Source organism: Euleptes europaea, chromosome 9 (genome assembly GCF_029931775.1).
Source record: "Euleptes europaea isolate rEulEur1 chromosome 9, rEulEur1.hap1, whole genome shotgun sequence".
Taxonomy (NCBI): domain Eukaryota; kingdom Metazoa; phylum Chordata; class Lepidosauria; order Squamata; family Sphaerodactylidae; genus Euleptes; species Euleptes europaea.
Window position 1 is genome coordinate 3,450,907 of NC_079320.1, and position 25,268 is coordinate 3,476,174.

General features: G+C 50.0%; 1 protein-coding gene across 1 annotated transcript in view; it reads left to right on the forward strand.

Moving 5' to 3' along the window:
• The window catches only part of CPXM1 (carboxypeptidase X, M14 family member 1), a 42,017-nt gene extending 18,207 nt beyond the window's left edge, over positions 1 to 23,810 (forward strand). The window contains exons 3-16 of the mRNA XM_056855764.1: positions 82 to 240; positions 2,307 to 2,405; positions 5,918 to 6,045; positions 7,657 to 7,796; positions 8,357 to 8,441; positions 10,605 to 10,755; positions 11,032 to 11,120; positions 12,780 to 12,903; positions 14,782 to 14,978; positions 15,761 to 15,940; positions 17,367 to 17,664; positions 20,046 to 20,185; positions 22,511 to 22,613; positions 23,548 to 23,810. Coding sequence (XP_056711742.1) covers positions 82 to 240; positions 2,307 to 2,405; positions 5,918 to 6,045; positions 7,657 to 7,796; positions 8,357 to 8,441; positions 10,605 to 10,755; positions 11,032 to 11,120; positions 12,780 to 12,903; positions 14,782 to 14,978; positions 15,761 to 15,940; positions 17,367 to 17,664; positions 20,046 to 20,185; positions 22,511 to 22,613; positions 23,548 to 23,810 — 2,156 coding nt within the window. The remainder of the gene's footprint in view (positions 1 to 81; positions 241 to 2,306; positions 2,406 to 5,917; positions 6,046 to 7,656; positions 7,797 to 8,356; positions 8,442 to 10,604; positions 10,756 to 11,031; positions 11,121 to 12,779; positions 12,904 to 14,781; positions 14,979 to 15,760; positions 15,941 to 17,366; positions 17,665 to 20,045; positions 20,186 to 22,510; positions 22,614 to 23,547) is intronic.
• The last annotated feature ends 1,458 nt before the right edge of the window (positions 23,811 to 25,268 follow it).

Here is a 25,268-nt window from a genome sequence, read left to right on the forward strand (position 1 = left end):
AGTCTGGGGGTCTGCCTCTGCCTCCCCTCCAAGCCTTCCTTTCGCTCCCCTCCCCGCTCGCGTCCTCCTTCCCTTTCCTAGAAAGCCTTTCCCTGGCTGGGTCCGGCTTCCTGCCTTCTTTCCAGGCTCCCACGCTGCGGCTGGTGCTCCCCGTCCAAACTGGCTCGCCCGCCTCTTCTCCGCTCACTGTTCAGCACAGCGGCCGCAGGAAGGCAGCTCCGGCAGATGGAGCCAGGCCAGGTCAGGCCGGCACGGTCGTGGCTCAGTGAGGGGCCGTGGCTCAGTGGCAGAGCCTCTGCTTGGCATGCAGGAGGTCCCAGGTTCGGTCCCCAGCATCTCCAGTTAAAGGGACTAGGCAAGGAGGTGATGTGAAAGACCTCTGCTTGAGACAAATCTATGTACAAATCTATGGTGAGACCACACTTGGAACACTGTGTACAGTTCTGGTCACCACACCTAAAAAAGGATATTACAGAGCTTGAGAAGGTGCAGAAAAGAGCAACCCAAATGATTAGGGGACTAGAGCAACTGTCCTATGGGGAGCGGTTAAGACGCTTAGGGCTGTTTAGCTTGGAAAGAAGGCAGCTGAGGGGAGACATGATAGAGGTCTATAAAATTATGCATGGTTTGGAGAGAGGGGACAGGGAGAAGTTTTTCTCCCTCTCCCATAATACTAGAACACAGGGTCATCTGCTAAAGCTGGAGGGTGAGAGATTCAAAACAGATAAAAGGAAGTGTTTTTTCACACAACGCATAGTTAAATTGTGGAACTCCCTGCCCCAGGATGTGGTGATGGCTGCCAGCTTGGAGAGCTTTAAGAGGGGAGTGGACATATTCATGGAGGAGAGGGGCTAGTCACGCTGCCTACCTATTCTCTATAGTATCAGAGGAGCATGCCTATTATCTTGGGTGCTGTGGGACGCAGGCAGGATGGTGCTGCTGCACTCGTCTTGTTAGTGGCTTCCTAGAGGCACCTGGTTGGCCGCTGTGTGAACAGACTGCTGGACTTGATGGGCCTTGGCCTGATCCAGCAGGGCCTTTCTTATGTTCTTATGAGACCCTGGACAGCCGCTGCCGGTCTGAGCAGACAATACTGACTTTGATGGACCAAGCGTCTGAGTCACTATAAGGCAGGATCATGTGGAACTCCCTGCAATTTGTTGTTGGGGCGGGGGTAAGGATGCCGGCCTCCAGGTGGGACCTGGGGATACCCCGGAATTGCAGCTTATCTCCAGACTGCAGAGATCAGTTCCTCTGGAGGAAATGGATAATTTGCAGGGTGGACTGTATGGCATTATACCCTGCTTAGGTCCCCCTTCCCCAAACACTGCCCTTCAAACATCCCACCCCCAAATCTCCAGGAATTTCCCAATACTGAGTTGGCAACCTTAGGTCTGGCCCTTCGGTCACCCACATGGGGGTTCACCCAGCCCATGCATATCAAATGTAATCCAAAGACAGGGCAAATCCAGCTCCAATGGGACAGCCTGCCAGCTCTGCTAGTTGCGCTTGTCCATGCCCGCTACTGCTGAGAGCTCATGGGTTTCAGGTAGGGTTGCCAAGCTCCAGATGGTGGCTGGAGATCTCTTGATATTACAACTGATCTCCAGCAGATAGAGATCAGTTCCCATGTAGAAAAATGGCCGCTTTGGCAATTGGACTCTATGGCATTGAAGCCCCTCCCCTCCCCAAACCCCACCCTCCTCAGGCTCCACCCCCAACAGGTATTTCCCAACCCAGAGCTGGCAACCCTTGTTTCATGCAAAGCCCCTCTCCTGTTTTGGCTAAACATTAGGAAGAACTTCCTGATAGTCGGATAGGGTTGCCAGGTCCCTTTTCGCCACTGGCAGGAGGTTTGGGGGGCAGAGCCTGAGGAGGGCAGGGTTTGGGCGAGGAGATGGACTTCAATGCCATGGAACCCAATTGCCATTTTCTCCAGGGGAACTGATCTCTGTTGCCTGGAGATCAGTTGTAATAGCAGGAGATCTCCAGCTAGTACCTGGAGCTTGGCAACTGGAGGCTTTTTTGCTTTCCTTTAGGCATAGATCAGGGGTCACTGGGGGAGTGGGGGGAGTTATGAGTTTCCAGCATTGTGCAGGGGGCTGGACTAGATGACACTTGAGGTCCCTTCCAGCTCTGTTTCCTGGTTATGGTATCCGGAGTCTCTTCCTGACTCCCTCCTAGTGCATGCATCCCCTTTCTCACTGCTGCCTGTCTGCTTCTGCACGCTTCGTGCCCACCAGCCTCCCTGGAAGACCCCAAAGAGCAAAGGGGATGATCGGGTGCCTCTGGTTTTGCCTCTCCAGACAAGAACAACTCTGTCCGCCTCAAAGTCATCAAGAAGAAAGTCTTGAAGAAGAAAGCAAAGGCTTCTGTCCAAGAACCGGCAGCAAAAGAGGAGCCGCGTAAGTTCCCCTGCTCCCCTCCCTCCCCACCCCTATGCCACGGGTCCCCCCAGGAGCTTGTGTGGCTGGTGAGCCTACAGATCTCCCTTCTCATCGCTCGCATTCTCCGTGGAGTGTCAGCAAGTCATTCTGCATCAGCCCCATGTCTGCAATACAGGGATGCTAAAATGGGCCTATTTTAGAGGGCTGGTGTGTCAACCATGAAATGCATTCTACCCTGAAAGAGGCCAGTGGGATACTAGATGGCCTGTGTGGCCCCTTCCAACTCTATAATTCTACGATGCAATGCCATCGAATTCACCCTCCAAAGCACCCATTTTCTCCAGGGGAGCTGATCTCTGTAGTCTGCAGCTGTAATTCCAGAAGATCATCAGGCCCCACCTAGGGTTGCCAGTCTCCAGGTGGTGGAGAAAATAGACACCACTGTACTGGTATCAGGAGATAAGGAAATTAGTACAGGGGCGAAAAATACTTTTAAGTGCAAAATATATTTATAAGCTACTGTGTCTAGACAAATCCGCATAAACAATTACACAAATGGACTCAACAAGAAGAATATCAATGCATCAGTATGAAACCTATACAGAAGACTGATGTACATACAGTGAGAGACATTGCACTTCTGCATTGATATTCTTGTCCACTACCACCCATGAGATGGGATGTATAGTTGGTGTATAAGATTTTTGTTGAGTCCATTTGTGTAATTGTTTATGCGTATTTGTCTAGACACAGTAGCTTATAAATATATTTTGCACTTAAAAGTATTTTTCGCCCCTGTACTAATTTCCTTATTTCCTAGTCTCCAGGTGGTGGCTGGAGACTGATGTCCAGGCAACAGAGATCAGATCACCTGGGGGAAATGGCCACTCTTTGGCATTATACCCCATTGAAGTCCCTCCTCTACCTAAACCCTGCCCTCCTCAGGCTCCACCCCCCAAATCTCCAGGTATTTCCCACCCTGGAGCTGGCAACCCTCGCCCCACCTGGAGGTTGGCATCCCTACTTTCCCATCAGTAACACATGGACAGGGAAAGTGTGCACACTCCAGGCGCATCTGTACAACACAACCGCTGCTTTAAGGATGGCTGGCAGAGTAATGCCCTGATATTTAGTCTGTTACATAAAAAGAGCCTTGGAGCGCCAGAATCCCAGAGGCCAGTCTGGTCTCTTTCTGATTATTCTTGGAAAGCCAACGCTGTTATTTTTCCGGGGCTTGTTAGGTTTACTGCAGTGCTGATGAGAGCTCGGTGTTTGGTTGTGCTGCCGCCAGACGAAATGTTGGCAGGAGTCTGTGCCGCCCTCCCTCCATTGGCATCGGGAGAAGTGCCTGCTGCGAGCTTGTTAACTGGAAAAGAGGCAAAGAGAAAGGCACCATTCACACAACCCCAATAAGTGTTTCTGAGCCCCACTGTAAGACAGGAGGTCTGGGAGAAACTAGGCCACTGTCCTTGAAGGGGGCCCGTTAGGGTTGCCAACCTGCAGTCAGGGCCTGGAGATCTCCCAGAATTACAACTAACCTCCAGGATTTAGTTCCTCTGGAGAAAATGGCTGCTTTGCTGGGTGGACTCTGGGCATCACATCCATCGTCTCCCTCCCCAGGCAGAACCTCCAAATCTCCAGGAATTTCCCAACCCGGAACTAGCAACGCTAACAGGAAAGAAGATACCAGTCCACCCCTTCTTGCATTTCCATGCCAAAATTCTGCCCTGCCATCCAAAAGAAGTCCTAGAACTATGGATGGAACCAACTGCACCCATCCAGTGTGCCAGTGTGATGAGGTTGCCAACGTTCTCACTATGCAAGGCTCTTCGGCTCTTAACTGGGGCACAACAGAGTGCACAAACACAGCAGGCAAAGCTTTTCCTGGTGTTGAAATACGGTAAAGGGGAAAACTTCGCCTGCCTAATTTCTGCACGGCCCACAGAAGCTTTAAAAGGCACAAGAGCCCTGCCAGGAGAAAAAGTTGGCAACTGCACTGCTTAGTGTTGCTCGTTCTGCATCAATTCCTCTGGGCCCCTAATCCTTTTTCCCAGAGGTGGAAGGAATGAGGCCAAACAAGCTCTCCCTTCCCCCTTCCTTTCAAGGAGTCTGGTCTGGTTGGACCACTCGCTCACTGTCTTCTGGGGCCTTGAGTCATACAAAACATGGCTGTGGTTTCAGTGTTCCACCATGATTACAGCCACCCTCCTCCCCCCAGTGGAAAAAAATTGATTCCCTTCAATTGAGCTTGGAATGCAACATCCATAGCTCTGCCTTTCATGAATGCCACTAATCCTGTTGAGCAGGCCGTCGAAGCAAACTCTGTGCATTCACGATCTGAAGAAGGATGGCTTTCCTAAGGTTACTCCTCAGCAGCTTCCTTAGAGGACCCCAAATTCTAGTGTTAGAAGAGACGTCCAAGAGTTGGGGAGGGGCTGTGGCTCAGTGGCAGAGCATCTGCTTGGCGTGCAGGAGGTCCCAGGTTCAATCCCCAGCATCTCTAGTTAAAAACAACCAGCCATTAGGTGATGGTAAAAGCCTGAGACCCTGGAGAGTTGCTGCCAATCTGAGTAGACAAGACTGAATTGATGGACCAAGGGTCTGATTCAGTATAAGGCAATCAAGCGCTTATTACAATTTCAAGATGCATTGAGAGAGCTGATCATCAATCTCTTGCAAAATGTGTTCTAGAGGGCAGCTGTGTTCGTCTGCAGTAGGACAGCTAGATTCGAGTCCAAGCAGCACCTTAGAGACCAATGAGATTTTCAGGGTTTCGAGAGTCAGATACAAGTCAGAATGGGGATACCTTGCATCTACTTGCTCCCTCTAATGGTCAATTCGACATCACACAGCTCTAAATGAAGCGTTTCTCCTTGTAGTTTGCATCAACCACTTTTTGCACTTAATAAATATTGGTGTTGTATCGAATTGATAGGGTTGCCAGCTCTGGGTTGGGAAATACCTGGAGATTTTGGGGTGGAGCCTGAGGAGGGTGGGGTTTGGTGAGAGGAGGGACTTAAATGTGGTATAATGCCCTAGAGTCCAAAGTGGCCAATTTCTCCAGGTGAACTGATCTGAGTTGCATAGAATAGAATAGAATAGAATAGAATAGAATAGAATAGAATAGAATAGAATAGAATAGAATAGAATAGAATCATAGAGTTGGAAGGGACCACCAGGGTCATCAAGTCCAACCCCCTGCACAATGCAGAAAATTCACAACTACCTGCATTGTAATAGCAGTTGTAATAGCAGGAGATCTCCAGCCACCACCTGGAGGCTGGCAACCCTATGAATTGACCACTAGCGGGAGCAAAACTTATGCAGAACTGAAAAAAAACCTGAAGAAGCAGGAAGATAGATGCGAGGAAACTGAGAATGCATAAAAGCCCAAGGTCTGAACTGACTCCTGTTCATTCCACGATGCATGCCACCGGAAAATCTGGTCATTGTTTATAGGGGGATGCGCCCCAGAGAAAATAGGTTGAACATTTTGCTGACTTGATTTTGTCTCTCTCCTTGCCCCCCACTCCACTATCTCAAACCAGAATGCCCCCCACTGGGACTCGAATCTCTAAGAGTGCGAGACTCACAGCTCCGAGCTTCCACCATTAAGCGCCACGGACTGGGGGCCCACCGGGGACGCCTCAACATACAGGTAAAGCAAGCCTGGGGTTGCAAACTCCAGGTTGGGAAATTCCTGGAGATTTGGGAGTAGAGTCTGTGGAGGGCCGGGTTTGGGGAGGGGATAGGCTTGCCAACTGCCCGGTGGAGGTGGGCAAAAGACGTCCAGTGGAGGGGGGAGGTGCTCTATGGAAACCATAGGGTTTCGGAGGTGATTGCTTGAGCGTCTGCATTGCTTCTGGGTCAATCCCAAAGTGATGTCAGCATGGGTTACATGCGCACCCTGATCGTAGCCACCAGCCACTCCCCCACAAAGCTCTCACCGCTGGTGAGGAGCGACCTGGCAACCCTAGGAGGGGAGGAACCTTAGCAGAATATAATGCCATCAAGTCCACCCTCCAAAGAAGCCATTTTATTCCAGGGGAACGGATCTCTGTCATCTGGAGAACAGCTGTAATTCTGGGAGTTCTCCAGGCCCCACTTGGCGGTTGGCAGCCATAAGCAAGCCCCACATGTCCTCACCACACCTGCATTATCAGCAGGGGGAACAGTTTGGAAGAGAGCAGACAGACGGAAAGGCCTTTGTGATTTTAGGACCCCTCCTGCAATCACTGGAAATGGGACACAGAGGACCGGGGGGGGGGGTTCAAAGGTGACTGGCAAACTTTTGTACGATGATGTCACTCAGCTTCCGGTAATTTTGGTGCCACGGCCCTCCGAATGCAAAACCTGAGCAAGGCTACTAACAGTAGGATGTTTTAGAGGTCATTAATTAATAGGGTTGCCATAGGTCGGAGGTGACGTGATGGCCCTAAAACTGTGCCTTTGGTGTGTTGGGTCTCAGACTAGGACTGTCGTGACCCGGTCCAAATCCCTACTCAGTTATGAAGCTTGCTTGGGTGACTATGGGCCAGTCTTTCTCTCTGTTCTGCACCCACCTCGCAGGGCTGTAGTGGGTATAAAAGGGAGGAGAGGCGAGCCAAAGAGACTGCTGCGAGATTTGCACCCAGCGCCACCTGAAGTAATCCAAGTTAATTGACAGCACATTCTCCTGATTTCCCTTTCCCCGTAATTAGTAAGGTAGTTAGTTAAGTGCATGTTTATCCGGCCCTTCCTTCAAGAAGTTCAGGGCAGTGTGTGTGGTTCTCCCCTCCTCTGTTTTATCCTCTACGAGGTAGGTTAGGCTGAAAGAGAAAGGACTGGCCCAAAGGCAGCCAGTTAGTTTCCAAACAAGCAAGGATTTGAGCACAGGTCTCCCTGGTCCAAGTCCAATGCAGTAGTCACTACACCGCGCTGCCTCATTTCCTTCTTTGCTTCTGTTGCCAAAGTCCAGTTGCCCATCCATCCCCCTGTTCCTCCATTCAGGGGCAGCATTTATCAGATTGCCAAAGATTTGGGGGGGGGGTTGTTGTTGTTCTTCTTCTTCTTCTTTTTCTTCTTCTTCTTCTTCTTCTTCTTCTTCTTCTTCTTCTGCTTCTTCTTCTTCTGCTGCTGCTGCTGCTGCTGCCTGGTGTAAGCACCTCAGCCCTGATCCCAAGTGACCCTTCCTGCCTATGCAGGCTGAATTTCAGCAAGATGTGGGGGGGGGATGTGTCTTACACCCTCTGTCTACTAACCCTGCCCCCACTGCCTGCTTCTGTTCCAGTCTGGCATCAATGACGGTGATTTCTATGATGGTGGCTGGTGTGCGGCCCACGAAGACAAAGGCCAGTGGCTGGAGCTTGACGCCAGGCGGATGACGCGCTTCACGGGGGTCATCACCCAAGGCCTGAACTCCATCTGGACGTAAGTGCTCTATGAGGAGCCCTGGGCTGATTGGCAGGGAGGGTTTTTTTTTTTTTAAAGAAGCCTCCAGCAGTGCAAACAGGGCCTCCAGCTCTTATTTTAATGTATGTCTGAATCTTGCATCTGAATGGATCAATGTTGATACATTGGCGGGAGCTCCACTGAGAACATAAGAACACAAGGGCTGTTTCCTCGCAGTCACCCCGCCACCTACTTCGGGGCTTTGCTTTGATTACGCTTGCATTTTCCGACCGTCAGAGGTTGCCTTGTTCTCCCCGCATGTTTCTGCACGTTTTGCCCGCATTTTCTGGATTCATGTTTAGCCCGCATCCAGAAAACACGCGGGGAGAGCAAGGTGACCTCTGACTAACAGAAAATGCAAGCATAATCAAAGCAAAACACCACTTTATCAGGCAAAGGAATCTTTGACTCTTAGAAGCTCACCCCCCCACAAATCTGGCTGGTCTCTAAGGTGCTACTGGACTCGAATCCAGCTCTTCCACTGCAGTTTATCTCTCCCTTTGCTCACTCCCCTGTTTGCTCTTCTTTTCTTCCACCAGTTATGACTGGGTGACGTCCTATAAGATCCAGTTCAGCAATGACACTCATACTTGGCATCCGTGCAAGAACGGGAGCGAAGAAATGGTGAGTGGGTCAGCATCTCAATGAGTCATGGATGAGACCTATCCTCATCTTTCTGGCAAGATTTCTTCTGCTTCCCAGATCCAGGTGGGCAAATAATTTGTAAAGACTCCGAGGATCGAAGGAAGGGATCCATGAAGCCTCGGGACGGGAGGCCAGAGAATGCCTACTGGGTGGGAGGGTCACATGGACGCATGAAGCTGCCTTGTGAGTCAGACCATGGGTCCCATCAACGTCAGCATTGTCTATTTAGACTGGCAGCAGCTCTCCAGGGTTTCACACAGCGGTCTTTCACATCACCTACTGCCTGGTCCTTTTAACTGGAGATGCTGAGGATTGAACCTGGGACCTTCCGCATGCCAAGCGGAAGCTCTACCACTGAGCCACAGCCCCTCCCCAAATAGCCAATAAACCACAAGTCCCACCTTCAGACCACTACCTGTCCCGCTCAGCCTGAGACACCTCTTCATTCTCAAGCTTTTTGTAAGAGCTGGTTATGTTTGTGTTTCTAAATGAAAGCTGAAACTCTCCATTCCAGATTCTGCTTCTGACGTCTGCAATGCACATAAGATGAAGCGTTAGCTTTGAACGAGACTTATGTCCATGCATGCCTCCCCCCTGCCCCCCGCAATCCCTGGCATCCATCCCTCTTTTAATAAGCAGAAGACAAAGGTGCCACTGAACTGGAATCTGGCACCAAGACTGAAGCAAAGATCCTGGCCCGGGAGGTGCCAAGCAAACCAAAGGGAAAGCAACAGCTTCGCTGGCTCCTGCCAAGGACAGCAGGGTGCCTAACGGCCTAAACACTCTCTCCAGCCACAGATTAGCATCCAGAAGTGTGCTGAGATGCCTTTGTTGCATGGCCAGTAACTGGGAGAAGACCTGCTTATAGTGGGCCTTTGATTCCCCTGGTGGCATTCGCTGCGAGCCCTGCAAGCGTGCCACCCCATCAGTCCTGCTTGGGGTTTTCATGAGAGCCAGGCTGAGTTATGACCCACCATGCTAGACACTAGCTGCCTATGGGATCTCCCAGGTGCATGAAACCCACTCCTCTGGGCCAAGGATGGGGGGCAGTATTCAAAAGCTTTCACATGGGAGTCTAGGCCGCTAAAGATAAGAGAGCAGGACATTTTGGGCTGTGTAGACAAGAGAGGTTTTGCACACATGCCTGACAAGCATCCCCAACAACATTCCCTCTTCTACACAACATAAGGTTGCCAACTCTGGGTTGGGAAAGTCCTGGAGATTTGGGGGTGGAGTCTGGGGAAGGTGGGGTTTGGGGAATGGAGGGAATTCATCAGGGTATAATATCAAAGACACTACCCTCCAAGGCAACTGTCTTCTCCAGGAGAACTGATCTCTGTAGTCTGGTACCTGAGGGGCAGAGCTTTGACCGCTGAAAGCTTATATCCTGAAAATCTTGTTGGTCTCTAAGGTGTTACTGGACTCAAATCAATTGTAATTCCAGGGGATCTCCAGCTCCCACCTGCACACTCTAATCTGGAGACTCTAATTTGGAGGACAGGGTTCGATTCCCAACTCCTCCACATGAAGCCTGCTGGGTGACCTTGGGCCAGTCACAGTTCTCTCAGAACTTTCTCAGCCCATGCAGAGGCAGGCAATGGCAAACCACCTCTGAACATCTCTTGCCTTGAAAACCCTATGGGATCGCCATAAATCAGCTGTGACTTAATGGCACACATACACACACACAGTGTAGGTGATGTGAAAGACCTCAGCTTGAGACCCTGGAGAGCCACTGCCAGTCTGAGTAGACAAGACCGACCTTGATGGACCAGTGGTCTGATTCAATATAAGGCAGTTTCATGTGTGGGCAGCTTTCTTGCAGCTGAGGGAAGCGAGCAGAGAGAGGGCAAAAAGCAATTTTGTGCCTGAGAATGAAAAGGATGCTGAGCGAACTGAACATTTCTAGCTGGAGAAGGGAGGGATTGAGGGTGCAGCCAGGGGAGTTAGCCAAGATGCTTTCTAGAGATCTGCTGCCTGCTGGAGGAGTGCCTGTTTACTCTGCTTGCATACTTATAAATAACACACATTCTTCAGTACTCTCTCATCCAAAGCAGCCTAACCTTGATGGAGCCATCCTGGGACCCCACCACTTGTAGGAAGGTCACCTAACAGCATCTTCCTTTCTTTCACTCGTTCCAGATATTCCCTGGAAACAAAGACCCTGAGACGCCAGTTCTCAACCTGTTCCCTGTTCCAGTGGTGGCTCGGTACATCCGCATCAATCCTCAGACATGGTTTGAGAATGGGACCATCTGCTTGAGGGCGGAGGTCCTTGGTTGCACCTTGCCAGGTAAGGCCTTCCAGGCGAGCCTCATGAGATGTCCTCTGAGGATGCTCTTAACTGCATTGCTCTGTAAGATCCAGGAGAGGAAGGAGTTTACTGTTTCCTAGCAACCACAGACCTGCCTCAAGTAACTCTGAACTTGATGTGAGTGATCAGGGACCATGGCTCTCGGTTTCTAGGCAACCAAAACTGCCTCCTCCTCCTCCATCACCTTGCAAGATGTTGCAACAGCAGTGAAAACACGTCATTCTGCCTTTCATTCCCCTCCCTTCTTCTTTCCAGACCCCAACAACATCTACTACTGGGATGACAAACCAGTGACCAATGATAAATTGGATTTCAGACACCACAATTACAAGGAAATGAGAAAGGTGTGTATTCTTTGCCCCTAGAAAATGGGTAGCCGTCCGTCCAAAATGTCAATGACTTCCAACATCCTAACCCTGCCCCCTATCCTTGGAAATGAATCCACCTGTCAGACTCGGGAGTTTGTCCTTAGCATCCGTCAAGCAAAACTCATCCAGGCGAGTGGCTCTGAAGCAGTTTAGACTTTATTAGGAGCAATTAGACAAAAGCAGAAGCTGACTGCCATAATGGCATGGAAGGCTAATAACAGGTAACAAAGCGAGTATACATGGCTTAAAAAGGCACCATGGAGAAATTAGGTAAACAGGCTAGCAGAATCCGAGATAAGCTTTCCCAGGCTAGAAAGACTAAATATGGTTGCAGCTGTGCAAAACAGAACGGGCAATACTATACACAGACATGAGAACCGGAGACATGTGACCCCGGACCTTGGTGGCATGCCAGGCTCCCTGGCCTGGCCGAGTTGAAACCAGCTAGGAGTAAAGTCAAGCTAAGGCCAGGAGCCAGAGCCTGACACCACCATCTCAGCCTGAAAATCCCATTTTCTGTCTATCATCTAGGAATAAAGGTAAGGTGGGCAGTGACCCAAAGGTACCCATCACCAGGTGGGTTTGGGTCGTAACTAAAAAGAATCAGAGAAAACAAAGTTGAGCTTGCTTGCCAAAACTCAAATGTCCCCCTAATTCCTTTTCTTCTGCTCAGGTTAATTGAAGGGGGGGGGCAGGGTTCAATCAGGAAAATGGCACAGAGGGAGCAGTTAACTCCCCTTCCAGCTCCATGAATTTTAAGACTAAACTATACATCAGCAGATCTGTCCTCAACATAACATGTATTTTGGCCTCGGGGCTCTAAGAGATCAGAGGAAGATCACACTTCTTGTCTACACTATGAACATTGCAGATTTAGGTAGGGGAGGAGAAGTGGGTTTAACCCTTCAATCTCTGCCCAGTTTCATTATCCGAAATTAAGCTCCCTGCTCTGTTATTAGCATTTTAAGGGAGGCAGGGTTCACCTTTTAAAGGACTTCCCCCCCCCCTCCTTTAAAAGGCTAGTAGTGAGAGATCGGGTTCTGAACAGCAAAACCCAGTGGAGGTTGAAGGGTTAAATGCTTTCTCCTTCTCTGCATGGCCCCGAGGCAAATTGAGCTTGCATGAGCCTACAATTTGTGGTTGCAAGACACATGAATGTTTTGAGCCCTCGGACTGTGCCAGCACCTATTCCATGGGGTGAATTAGTGAGTTTAATCCACCATTCCTAAAAACATTGTCACTCATAAAAATTTGCAACATAACTAGAATTTTAGTTTTTTTACATGAGCAATCCAAAGGAGAGTTACTCTAGTGTAAGCCCATTGAAATGAATAGGCTTAGCCTGGAGTAACTCTGGTTTGGTACTGAATTTTGATTTATACAGAATTTCCGGGGGGTTTCTCTGTACAACTTTGATAGTGGACCCTTATTCAAATACCTTCTCGGTCTCCATGTTCCGTGAGAAGGGGCTTAAGTGAAGAAGAGGCAGAGTCAGGTTTACCAACCTTCATTCATCCAGAGCTGGTTTGGAGATGGGCAAATGAGCTACCCGTTCGCTCACTTTGAAATCTTGGAATAGGACAGGCCAGTGGTCTACATCTGGGACTTAACCAGTGACCCTTCCCCCACTTACAGCTAATGAAGAAAGTGAATGACGCCTGTCCTAACATCACACGGATATACAGCATCGGGAAGAGCTACAGGGGCTTGAAAATGTATGTCATGGAGATATCCGATAACCCCGGGCAACATGAAGTAGGTGAGCTTCTTCTTCTAGCCTCTCCCTCCAAGAATAAGAGTTCGTAAGTAAGAGTGCGCCCATAGGTCTGCGATTGGAGATGGGGGTGGGGGAGAGAGACTTGGGTTGAGGGCACAGAATAGGGATGCCAGGCTCCAGGTGGGACCTGGGGGTCCCCTGGAACTACAACTCCTCTCCAGACTACAGAGATCAGTTCCCTTGGACAAAATGGATGCTTTAGAAGGTGGACTCTGTGGCATTGTACCCCACTGAGGTCCCTGTCCTCCCCAGGCTCCATTCCCCAAATCTCCTGGAGTTTCTCAATCTGAGCTGGCAACCCTACCCACCCACCCCCATCCACCCACAGTGGCTAGAGGGGACCTGGCAAACCTAGCATAGAGACTACCTGGAACCAGGACTCCTTGCCCCCCTCAGAGGTAAAGTAGTAATGGGAAATGTGCAATTGGATGTTTTCATTGGGATGGATCCCACAGTGCCACAACCAACAGTGACTTCCCCTTGCACCATTGGGTAGGTGCTACGGGTAGTGGGACTAGGGTTGCCAACCTCCAAGAGGGGTCTGGGGTTCTCCTGGCACTTCAACCTATCTCCAGACTACAGTTCCCCCGGAGGAAATGGCAGCTTTGGAGGGTGGACTCTATGGCATTATACCCCACTGAGGTCCCTCCTCTCTCCAAACCCCACCCTCCAGAGACCCCACCTCCAAATCTCAAGAAATTTCCCTACCCACAGTTGGCAACTCTAGGCTCTGCACAGTTACAATTGAACTCATAAAACAACGCAGGAATCTCCAGTCGTCGATTTCCCAGTGCCTCCTATATTTCAGCCCTCTGAAGTAAAGCATGGCCATACATGTTTCAGCCCAGGGATTCTCGAAGTAACTATTAAAAAAAAAAAATAGCAACTTCCAACAATTCCTCCTATTTCACCTTTACTCTATCCAAGTTTCTTGGAAGATCTGAAAAATTCTACAGAAATTCTACTAGTCATGATGTATCCCTATTCTCTCTAGTATCAGAGGAGCATGCCTATTATTTTGGGTGCAGTGGAACACAGGCAGGACGGTGCTGCTGCAGTCGTCTTGTTTGTGGGCTTCCTAGAGGCCCCTGGTTGGCCACTGTGTGAACAGACTGCTGGACTTGATGGGCCTTGGTCTGATCCAGCAGGGCTTTTCTTATGTTCCTTGCAGACGGCTCTAATGAAACCACCTCTGCAGTGGCCAAATTCTGTGCTGAGGCTTTGGTCTTTTATGCATGGCTGTTTCACTCGCTGTCACCCCTCCGGTGACTTCGGGTCTTTGTGTTGATTCTGCATGCCGTTTCCGACCGTCAGAGGTCACCTCGCTCTCCCCCTGCGTTTCCCCACGTTTTGCCTGCATTTTCAAATTTGAGATAAAACAGGTCCCTCAAAATGCGGGGAAAGGCAGGGGGAGAGCGAGGCGACCTCTGATGGCTGGAAACAGTATGCATAATCCAAACTTAGTCCTGAAGTCGTCAGAGGGGTGACAGTGAGTGAAACAGCCAGGCATAAAAGACCTTTGTCCATAAGGAAGCAGATATTCCAAACTTTTAAATAACTTTTGTGTATAATTAATTACAGAACAATAAGGCTATGAGTTTTACAATACATTTGTATGTAAACTGTACTGTTAAATTGTTGTTGACTGATCTCGTTTTTAGTAAATGTTGGGTTGGAAAAAATAAATGAAGGCATCTGGGCATGTGCAAAGTGCTTTCCCTTCATAGCCCTAAGTGTGACATTCCTGGGAGGTTCAATCTCCACTCATTTTTTAGAAATTAAGCCCATCCTGTTTTAGGGTGGATGGTCAATAGAACCTTCTGGAAAACCATCTTGATGCTTTCCCCTGGCCGCCTACAGGGGAGCCCGAGTTCCGCTACGTGGCCGGGATGCATGGGAACGAGGCGCTGGGTCGGGAACTGATGCTCAACCTGATGGAGTACCTGTGCCATGAGTACCAACAGGGCAACCCACGCGTCGTTCGGCTCGTGACCGAGACCCGCATCCACCTCCTGCCCTCCATGAACCCGGACGGCTATGAGACGGCCTACAAGCTGGTGAGCGGCATGGAGGCAGCAGAAGCTCCATGGAAGGGGATTGGCCGTAGCTTCGGGGAAGAGCCTCTGCTTGGCATGCAGGAGGTCCCAGGTTCAATCCCCGGCACCTCCAATTAGAAGGACCAGGCAGTAGGTGATGTGAAAGACCTCTGCCTGAGACCCTCTTTAATTGGAGAGCCGCTGCCAGTCTGTGTAGACAATACTGACCTTGATGGCCAATGGTCTGACTCTGGATAAGGCAGAGTCATTTAGGGAGAGTCCATAGCTCAGTGGTAGAGCTTCTGCTGGGCATGCAGAAGGTCCCAGGTTCAATCCCTGGCATCTCCAATTAAAAAGGACCAGGCAGTAGGTGAAAGACCTCTCTCTGCCTGAGATCCCAGAGAGCTACTGCCAGTCTGAGTAGACAATACTCACCTTGAGTGGAGGGGAGTTTTGAATTTCTGGCATTGCGCAAGGGGTTGGACTAGATGACCCTTGAGATCCCTTCCTGCTCAGAGTTTTCCTGTTTCTGTGTTATGATCCAGTTTTCAGCAGGCATGGGGGGCAGCATGGGGCAGGAGGGGGGTTAACTCTTCCCTTCCTGCTGACTTCTTCCTTTCCCTCATGCTGTAACCTTCAAGCAAGTCTCACCCTCTCTCTGCCTGACCTACCTAATAGGGTTGTCGTAGGGATAAAACAAGAGGGAGTTATGTTCACTCCCTGAGATCCTGGGAAGAAGGGATGAGATAAAAATGTATAGGGAGCGGGGGAGAGGAAATGAACTTTCTTTTGTATCCAAACAGGGCTCAGAACTGTCCGGCTGGGCTATGGGCCGGTGGACCTACGAAGGCTTTGACCTCAACCACAACTTCGCTGACCTCAACACGGCCCTGTGGGATGCGGAGGACAATGAGCTGGTGCCCCACAAGTTCCCCAACCACTACATCCCCATTCCAGAGGCCTACACCTTCCCCAACGCTACGGTACACTCTGCTTTATTGCTTTGTGTCTCTGCCCCACCCTCATGCAAACCCGTAGAATGCTGACAGCGTTTTGCTTCTGCAAGGTTGGCTTCCTTGTGGAGGAATCTCGCAACCACACTCACACTTTCTGCAAGAGGCTTTAAAAAAATGGGCCTCTGGTTGGTAGGGATGCCAACCTCCAGGTGGTACCCTAAGGAGAAAAACTCAGTACACAGCCACTAATATCACTTTAAGTGATATACTCAAGTATACTGAATATACTCAAGATTTACAGTGAAGCTTCACTACATAATATGTAGTGAAGCTTCACAGTAAATCTTGAGTATATTCAGAACTTATAACTTTGTTGTTGTACACGTGTTTATGATAAGCTAAGTGCAAGATAAAGAAAATATTTTGAAAAAAAATACACTTAAAGTGATATTAGTGGCTGTGTACTGAGTTTTTCTCCTTAGGGTTGCACAAGTATAGATCAGTAAACCTCCAGGTGGTGGCTGGAGATCTCCCGCTATTACAACTGATCTCCAGGTGACAGAGATCAGTTCCCCTGGAGAAAATGCCCATTGCGGCAATTGGACTCTATGGCATTGAAGTCCCTCCCCTCTCTAAACCCCGCCTTCCTCAGGCTCCGCCCCCAGAATCTCCAAATATTTCCCAACCCAGAGCTGGCAACCCTACTGATAGGGGTGATGTCCTGAAATCACACCCTGGCCTCTTCAGCAGGGCTGCCACCTTCCAGTTGGCACTTGGAGATCTCCCGCAATTGATCTCCAGATGACCAAAATGAGTTCCCCTGCAGGAAATAGCTGCTTTCGAGGGTGGACTCTATGGCATTCTACCCCACTGAGGTCCTTCCCCTCCTCAAACCCTGCCCTCCCCCAGGCTCCACCCATCAATCTGAGGGCTGGTAACTCTACTCTTCCATGGCACTGCAGTGGATCCCGGCGCACAGGCGGTTCCATGACACCCTTAACCCTGCTCCCTCCATTGGACTGCTTGTGATCAGTGCTTCTGTTCCATCTTTAATCTAAACATGAGTCTTGCTTCAGGCTCTGAGCTGATCAGGGCCTGCCAAAGTTGATAAAATTCCTCCAGCTGGGCTATCATGCTCACTGAACCAAACCCACCTTTCATGGGAACGTGTCTCACATGCCAGGCTCTGCACAAAATGAACCAGGGAAGCCACTGCCTACATGGGCCTGTAGTCAGGTGCAGAAACAGAAAGGGCTTTAAATGAAGAACAAGGTGATGCAGAGAGATTCAGAGGGCAGCCGTGTGAGTCTGCAGTAGAAGAGCTAGATTTCAGTCCAGAAGCACCTCAGACGGGGATGATGAAGCCCCAGGTCATCTCCAAGACACGGTAGGTGGTCTCCCAGCCCCTACCCTGCTTCCCCCTAATGTCGGCTGCGTCTCTTCCCCACCGCAGGTCGCCCCAGAAACCCGGGCCGTCATCAGCTGGATGCAACGCTACCCTTTCGTGCTGAGCGCCAACTTGCACGGAGGCGAGCTGGTGGTGACATACCCCTTCGACATGACCCGCACATACTGGAAGGCGCAAGAGCTGACACCCACAGCCGACGACCCCGTCTTCCGCTGGCTGGCCACCGTCTACGCCACCACCAACTTGGCCATGGTGGATGATGACCGGAGGCTCTGCCATTACGACGACTTCATGCGGGAAGGCAACATCATCAACGGGGCCAACTGGCACACGGTGGCCGGAAGTAGGTGAAGTGCCGGGGGGGGGGGAGCGGCGAACTCGGGAAAATCAGCCCCCCCCCAAAAAAATACACATCAATAAAACAACTGAAAATAGCATAGATATAAAACATAAAAACGGCAACTAAAACATTGGTTAGGAAGGAGGGATCCTTGAGGGAATGCCAAATGAAACAAGAAGAGTCCCTCTGGCAGAAGAGGGCAACAGAAGACGACAGGCGAGAAAGATCCCTGGGGAGAAAGATCCAGAGCTTTGGTGCCACAACTGAGAAGGCCCTAATCTCAGAAGGCAGGGGCACCCGAAGCAGGGAGTCAGGTGACCATAGTGGTCAGGCAGGTTTGTAAGGGAGTAGGCAGTCCTTCAGGTATGTTGGTCCCAAAGACTGGAGCGATCTACAACCCACACCAGTCACCATCCTGGCTGCAGCATTCTGTACCAGTTGAAGTTGCTGAACATTTCTCAAGGGCAGCTCCACATAATGCACACTGCAGCAATCTAAGATAGATGTAGCCAGGGCATGCACCACAGCGCTCTCAGATATGGATCTGGCTCCTGATCTCATGCACACAAGCACCTTGGTGAACAGCTGTGTAATAACCGACACGCAGAATTAATTTCTGCACAGAAGCAATTTACGGAGAGGGGGTAGAGTTTTGTACGGTGAGTGATGGAAACATGGACCTATGAACCTGTTTCGCGAAGAGTAGCACTTCCTTCAAGCCAAGGCCGGTATCAGCATACCTCGATGTGGAGAGGCTGCCAGGGCGTCTAGTGGGGCTCATTATCACCCCCGCAAACCTCTGCACCTCCAGGCAACAGAGATCAGTTCACCTAGAGAAAATGGCCACTTTGGAAGGTAGATTTTATGGCATTATACCCCACTGAAGTCCCTCTCCTCCCCCAAACCCCGACCTCTTCAGGCTCCACACACCCCAAAAAAATATCCAGGTATTTCCCACCCAGAGCTGGCAACCTTTGTCCAAAATGATACTAGAATGTGTGTGTGTGTGGGGGGGGGGGACCAAATGAAGTTGATGAGAAATAGATTCAGGACAGATAAAAAGGAAGTACACATTTACTCAATAAGTAAATAGTGATGGCCATGAGTGTAGGTGGCTTTAAAAGGGGGTTGGACAGGTTCCTGGAGGAGAGGTCTATCAATGACTACTAACCCTAGTAACTAAATAGAACCTCCCTGTTCAGAGGCAACATCAAGGGAGAGCCTTGGCCCTGCTTGTTTGGCCCTCCCAGGCAACTGAGTGACCACTGTGGAGTTTTTCTTATATTTTGATGGAATGCATTGTGAGGCTGTAAAGATGTGCCATTGCTAGGGTTACCAACCTCCAGGTGGTGGCTGGAGAGCTCCTGCTCTTGCAACTGATCTCCAGGCGACAGAGATCAGTTCCCCTGGAGAAAATGGCTGCTTTAGCAATTGGACTCTATGGCATTGAAGCCCCTCCCCTCTCCAAACCCCACCCTCCTCAGGCTCCACCCAGAGGCGGATCTACTGTGAAACTAATGAAGCTTAAGGCCCTAATCCCAGAGAGGCCCCCTGAAGCAACTTTTTTAATGAGTGAATTTCTCAACAAAATCGATGGAGTTTTTTAAGTGGTAGAATCATAAGCCAATGGGTTGAAGTACTTAATATTGATATTAGAATATGCTCCAGTACCCATTTCATATGGCCTCAAAATGTCCCTGTAATTGGTCAAATTTCAAAATTTTCTTGGGGGCTTGCAAGTTCTCGAACCCCCAGCTGTATGGGGCTCACTGAACTCGCCAGGATCTATTCACAGCCTACATTTGGGTGACTGGATTGTCAGATCCTTTGTTGGTGCACGGCTTAATAGTTCTGTAGTTTTATTTCATCGCTGTATGGCCCATTTCAAGGACTCCACCCCACCACCCTGTTCTCCACCATTTGAGCCTCGAGGTCCTTGCAAGGGCAGCAAGGCCCTTTGGACCTTGTTGGATGTTGCCCTATTGTGGCTGGTTGCGAAGGGCCCCCCATAACAGTTCAAGCTTCAGGGCCCCAAAAATGTAGGTCCGCCACTGGCTCCACCACCAAAATCTCCAGGTATTTCCCAACCAGGAGCTGGCAAACCTATGCATCGCACCTAGATCAGAATTAGCAAGACTTTATCAGAATCTTTGTAATGTATTAAATTGAGGTTGGTGTGTCCAGTTAAGGTGCATCCTTTCCTTCCCGTGAGTATTTCTGACACGCATAAAGAAATGACCTTTCCTTAAAATAAGGACCCCTTGACAGGCTGTCCTGGGATCAGCAGAGGAAGGGTGGGGCTGACCTGGGAGGTGCTTCCAAGGGCTGCCGTCATGGTGATACTGCCCCCTCCTGGCCACCTCGGGCCTTGCGTCTCTCTGCAGGTATGAATGACTTCAGCTATCTTCACACAAATTGCTTCGAAATCACAATCGAATTATCCTGCGACAAATTCCCACATGAGTCGGAGCTGCCCCAAGAATGGGAGAACAACAAGGAATCTTTGCTGGTCTACATGGAACAGGTCAGAGTGGCTCTGCCAACGGGACTGGGAGGGCAAGAAAGGAGGGCATTGAAGGACGTGGTTTCCATCCTGAAGGAGAATGCTGATCTGCTGTATCAGAAATGAAATCCTGTCCTTTGGGCATCCTGGACATGAACACGTGAACACGTGAAGCTGCCTTGTACTGAATCAGACCCTCGGTCCATCAAAGCCAGTATTGTCTACTCAGACCGGCAGCGGCTCTCCAGGGTCTCGGGTAGAGGTCTTTCACATCACCTACTTGCCTAGTCCCTTTAAGTGGAGATGCCAGGGATTGAACCTGGGACCTTCTGCATGCCAAGCAGAGGCTCTACCACTGAGCCACAGCCCCTTCCCAATCTCAGTGTTGTGCCACTCATGAACTGCAAGGCCGTTGAGCCCAAATTCTGCCCTGGTACCTCCCTGTGGTGGGAATGCCTGGTTCTGCCAGTTATGACTAGAAAACGCATGGTCGCTTTAGCCTCCTTTAATCCCTGTTTCAGCCAGGATTCAGCCAGGATTGAACGCATGCGTTTCGCCGAATGTGCATTCGATCCTGGTTGAATCCTGGCTGAAACAGGGATTAAAGGAGGCTAAAGCGACCATGCGTTTTCGCCCTAGCAGTCCAGATGACATTCATCCCAGTTGGGTGTTTTCCCTGTCTGCATCCCACCCACCCCCCTTTGTCATCTGTGGTGATTTATTCTTAAGAGCAATAGTGGCACATTACCAACGCAGTGGCATAGATCTGGTCAGGGATGTCCATCCTCTTGTTGAATTGTGAACACTGGAAAAGTAGCTTTTGAAGTTGACTAACATGGAGTATCTCCTGCAACATCCCCCATGCTGAGAATTCTGCTGCAGCCAGCCAGCCAGCTAGCGTGCATGTGCATGAGAGGGAGAGGAAGGTGATAGAATGGACAAGCATAGCCATTTGTGTGGCTACAAAAAAAAGGAGAACATTCTTTGCAATTGCAAGAATCGTAGCAAAGGCAAGCTGTGTAATACGTAAAGACAATACACACATGTCCCTTCATATGTGTGTCTTTCACAGTTTTCAAAAGGGGGAAGAGGTGATCTTACATTATTATGGAGAAGAGTTAAATTGTGGAACTCCCTGCCCCAGGATGTAGTGATGGCTGCCAACTTGGAAGGCTTTAAGAGGGGAGTGGACATATTCATGGAGGAGAGGGCTATCCAGGCTACTAGTTCAAATTAATACTAATCATGATGCATACCTAGCATCTCTAGTATCAGAGGAGCATGCCTATTATCTTAGGTGCTGTGGAACGCAGGCAGGATGGTGCTGCTGCCGTCGTCTTGCTTGTGGGCTTCCTAGAGGCACCTGGTTGGCCACTGTGTGAACAGACGGCTGGACTTGATGGGCCTTGGTCTGATCCAGCAGGGCTCTTCTTATGTAAGAGACGTCGAGGGAAAATGTAGAACAATCTGTTACCCGAAATGATCTTTGAATGGGGAATTAGCTGAGCAGATCGGTAACTTTAATACTTCTATAGCGAGATCAACCAACTATACCAGAGCCCATTAACTGTGACCTTAAGAATAAAGACAAGGGATTTCCGAATTAAGAGCGTTTATGTTGTTTCTTTCATTCAATGATGCAACACAAACAGACAGATGCCCATTTGGCAGGAATCGTTGGTGGGGTAATATTTATCGTTCTTGAAGAGGAGTTGTCCAAGTTCCAGTAGACTAAGATAGCAGAAAATAAGAGTAAAGGTGGGGGCAAGGGGTTCCCGTAGACTCGGCCAGCGAGGCGGGATGGAGCGTGGTCAAGCTGCGCAAAACCAGACCAACAGAGAAGTATGCCAGGAAAGACCTAAGGTAACATTATGGGCTGGGGGCACCCCAGATATACTGTTTTTCTGGGGGCAGGGTGATGGGATTACCCCTCCTAGGTTCCCAGGTGACAAAAGGTGACAGAAGGATTAATCTTCAACTGCCGGGGTGGGTTAGTGAGAATTTAGAAATCTATTCTGATTCCAATGGCTTTTGCAACCCGGAAGGAACCGGGAGATCTGTGCTGAAGTGATTAATGTTCTTAAACTGGCTACATGGAGCGCACAGGAGCAGCTGTGTCACTTTCCACGGAGCGCGCAGCGGCCGTCCCAGCAGCTTTTGGGGCGTGCGTGCGGCTGGAACGGTAGTCGTGTGACTGCATATCAGGTTGCCATGTCCAGTCCGGGAGTTTAGGCAGCCCGTATGGCTACAAATCTTGGCTGTGATGCAGATTTTTCACGCTAAAGCAATTTTCAACAGAAAGCATCTCTTCCAAAGGATACGCTAACCGTGTGACTGTTGTCCCAGGTCCGCAGGGGCATTAAAGGCATCGTCCGAGACAAAGACACAGAACAAGGAATCGCAGACGCCATCATTTCCGTGGACGGCATCAATCATGACATCAGGACAGGTACAGCAACTCTTGAGGACAATCGACCAACACTCATCAGCATGCCCTCCAGGCAGCCAGTGTGATGCAGTGCCTAGAATTTCGGACTAGGGTCTGGGAAACCCAGGTTCAAATCCCCCCCTTTGCCATGTGCCTTACTGGGTAACGTTGTGCCAATCACACTCTCAGCCTAAGCTAACAGGCTTCCTCGGGAGGTGGTGAGCTCTTCTTCCCTGGAGGTTTTTAAGCAGAGACTAGATGGCCATCTGTCAGCAAGGCTGATTCTGTGACCTTAGGCAGATGATGAGAGGGAGGGCATCTTGGCCATCTTCTGGGCATGGAGTAGGGGTCACTGGGGCTGTGGGGGCGGGGGAGGTAGTTGTGAATTTCCTGCATTGTGGAGTGGGTTGGACTAGATGACCTTGGTGGTCCCTTCCAGCTCTATGATTCTATGATTCCACATTTTGGGCAACATACAAGAGCCCTTGGGTCAGGAAACAGCAACAGGTGTGCAGCTGCACAACTCCCACTCGCAGCATGGGGACTTCTTAGTGAGATTGGGTTCAGCTTCAATTCACAGTTCGTAAGACCCAACCCCCTTTCTGGATTGAAGCCAAAGACGTCTCATGTACCTGAACTCCCCTTTTCTTGCCTCTAGCATGGTGTAGTGGTTAAGAGCAGTGGATTCTAATCTGGAGAACTGGGTTTGATTCCCCGCTCCTCCACATGAGCGGCGGAGGCTAATCTAGTGAACCGGGTTGGTTTCCCCACTCCTCCACATGAAGCCTACTGGGTGACCTTGGGCTAGTCACCACTCTCTCCGAACTCTCTCAGCCCCACCTACCTCACAAGGTGTCTGTTGTGGGGAGAGGAAGGGGAAGATTGTGAGCCAGTTTGATTCTCCTTAAAAGGTAAAGTCAGCATATAAAAACCAACTCTTCTTCCTCCCTGGCAGTTTTCGATGGGGATTACTGGCGCCTGCTAAATCCTGGAGAGTACGACGTCACAGCGTCAGCCGAGGGCTACCACTCTGTCACCCAGAGCTGCCGCGTCTCTTACGAGGACAACCCCACCATCTGTGACTTCCGCCTGACAAAGACCCCCAAGCAACGGCTGAGGGAGATCCTGGCCAAAGGGGGCAAAATCCCCAAGGACCTCGCCCTGCGCCTCCGCCAGCTACGGCTGCGTAAACTGAGATCGCAGCGGAGGGCCCAGTGAGGGGGGGTGTGGTTTTTGCAGATTACAATGACTCTAGCAACCCCTCCCCCTCCACTCCCCATCTTAAGCAGTTTCTTGCCTCCATGCAAGACTTTAAGGTCCACACTCTTTGACATTGTGGTGTAGTGTAGCGGGCGCAGCTGCAAAATGGCCACCACAATTTACCTTCAGCCGCACAGTGAAGATCCATGTGCTCTGGTGGCAGCTGCGGCCAAAGCAACATTTTTTAAAAACCTGCACAGCCAATCAAATGTCCAACAGCCAGTCAAGAAACTTGCTGGGCAAACGCCCCAACTGGCCCGGCCCACTTTCTAAAAATACTTGGTGGGTGCCAGGAAAGGTGTTGTTGGGCACGTCGTTGGGGACCCAGTCTAGGTATTGGGAGGGTGTCCTCCACCCTCAACACCCGCATTATTTCTAGGGGGTGAAAATATATGTATAATTTCTGGGTGGGGAAAATATATTGGGTCCTAATAAACCCATAACACAATCAAGGGGTGAGGATCCCTTAAAGGTCCATTACCACCATCTTCAGCCTCCCCACAACACTAAAATTGGTGATCGTGGCTCCCAGCAGGCATACAGGTCCCACCCGAGGGCATGCTCACACAGCATTAATTCCGAAGACAGGATTTCACATGAGCCCTTCTGCAGCTGTCATGGCTTGCACTCCATTTCTGGGAAATCCTGGTCTGGAACCGTTGGCAGACGTTCCCACGATCCCAAGAAGAAGTTAGGGCTGGAGCTGAATGCTATAACACGTCTTGTGTTAGCCTATAACACCAACACCCACAGACACCTGTGGCGTGCGACTGTCCTGTGCCGACAGGCAGGCCCTGAAGGACACATGTACGACAGGCAGTCATAACACAGGGTGGGCATCACGCCTTGACGGTGGGGCAACAGGGAAGGAACCTGGTTTGTAAGAACCGCTCAAAACAAATGCTGGCATTGAAGTGCCCTTGCTAGCCAAGTGGCCCAGTCACACAGAAAGTTATCAAATAAACTTTTTGCTATTTAACCTTGCACTATTGGTCTGGGCTGCATTTATGTTTTCCTATGAAGACTACAGTTTTAAAATAAAGTTGCTAAAATTATAAGCTTAGGATGCTGTGGAGGGGTCACAACTCAGTGGCAGAGCATCTGTTTGGCATGCAGAAGGTCCCAGGTTCAATCCCCAGCATCTCCAGTTAAAAGTATCTGCCAATAGGTTATGTGAAAGGCCTCTGCCTGAGACCCTAGACAGCTGCTGCTTTCTCTTGCACTTTATTGAGTTGTGGTTTCTGGCTTGTAAAAGCAGCCAGGTTCAAAAGAATACCTGTTGCGGATGGCAAATTGTATCCAGAAGAGATTCCTAAGAAAGGGGGGCAGGAGTTCCTTGATTCCCTGATAGGTTGGAAAATAAACCTATTTTAAACACAAGACCTCCTTAGTAAAAACGTGCCAATAGGGTGGAAT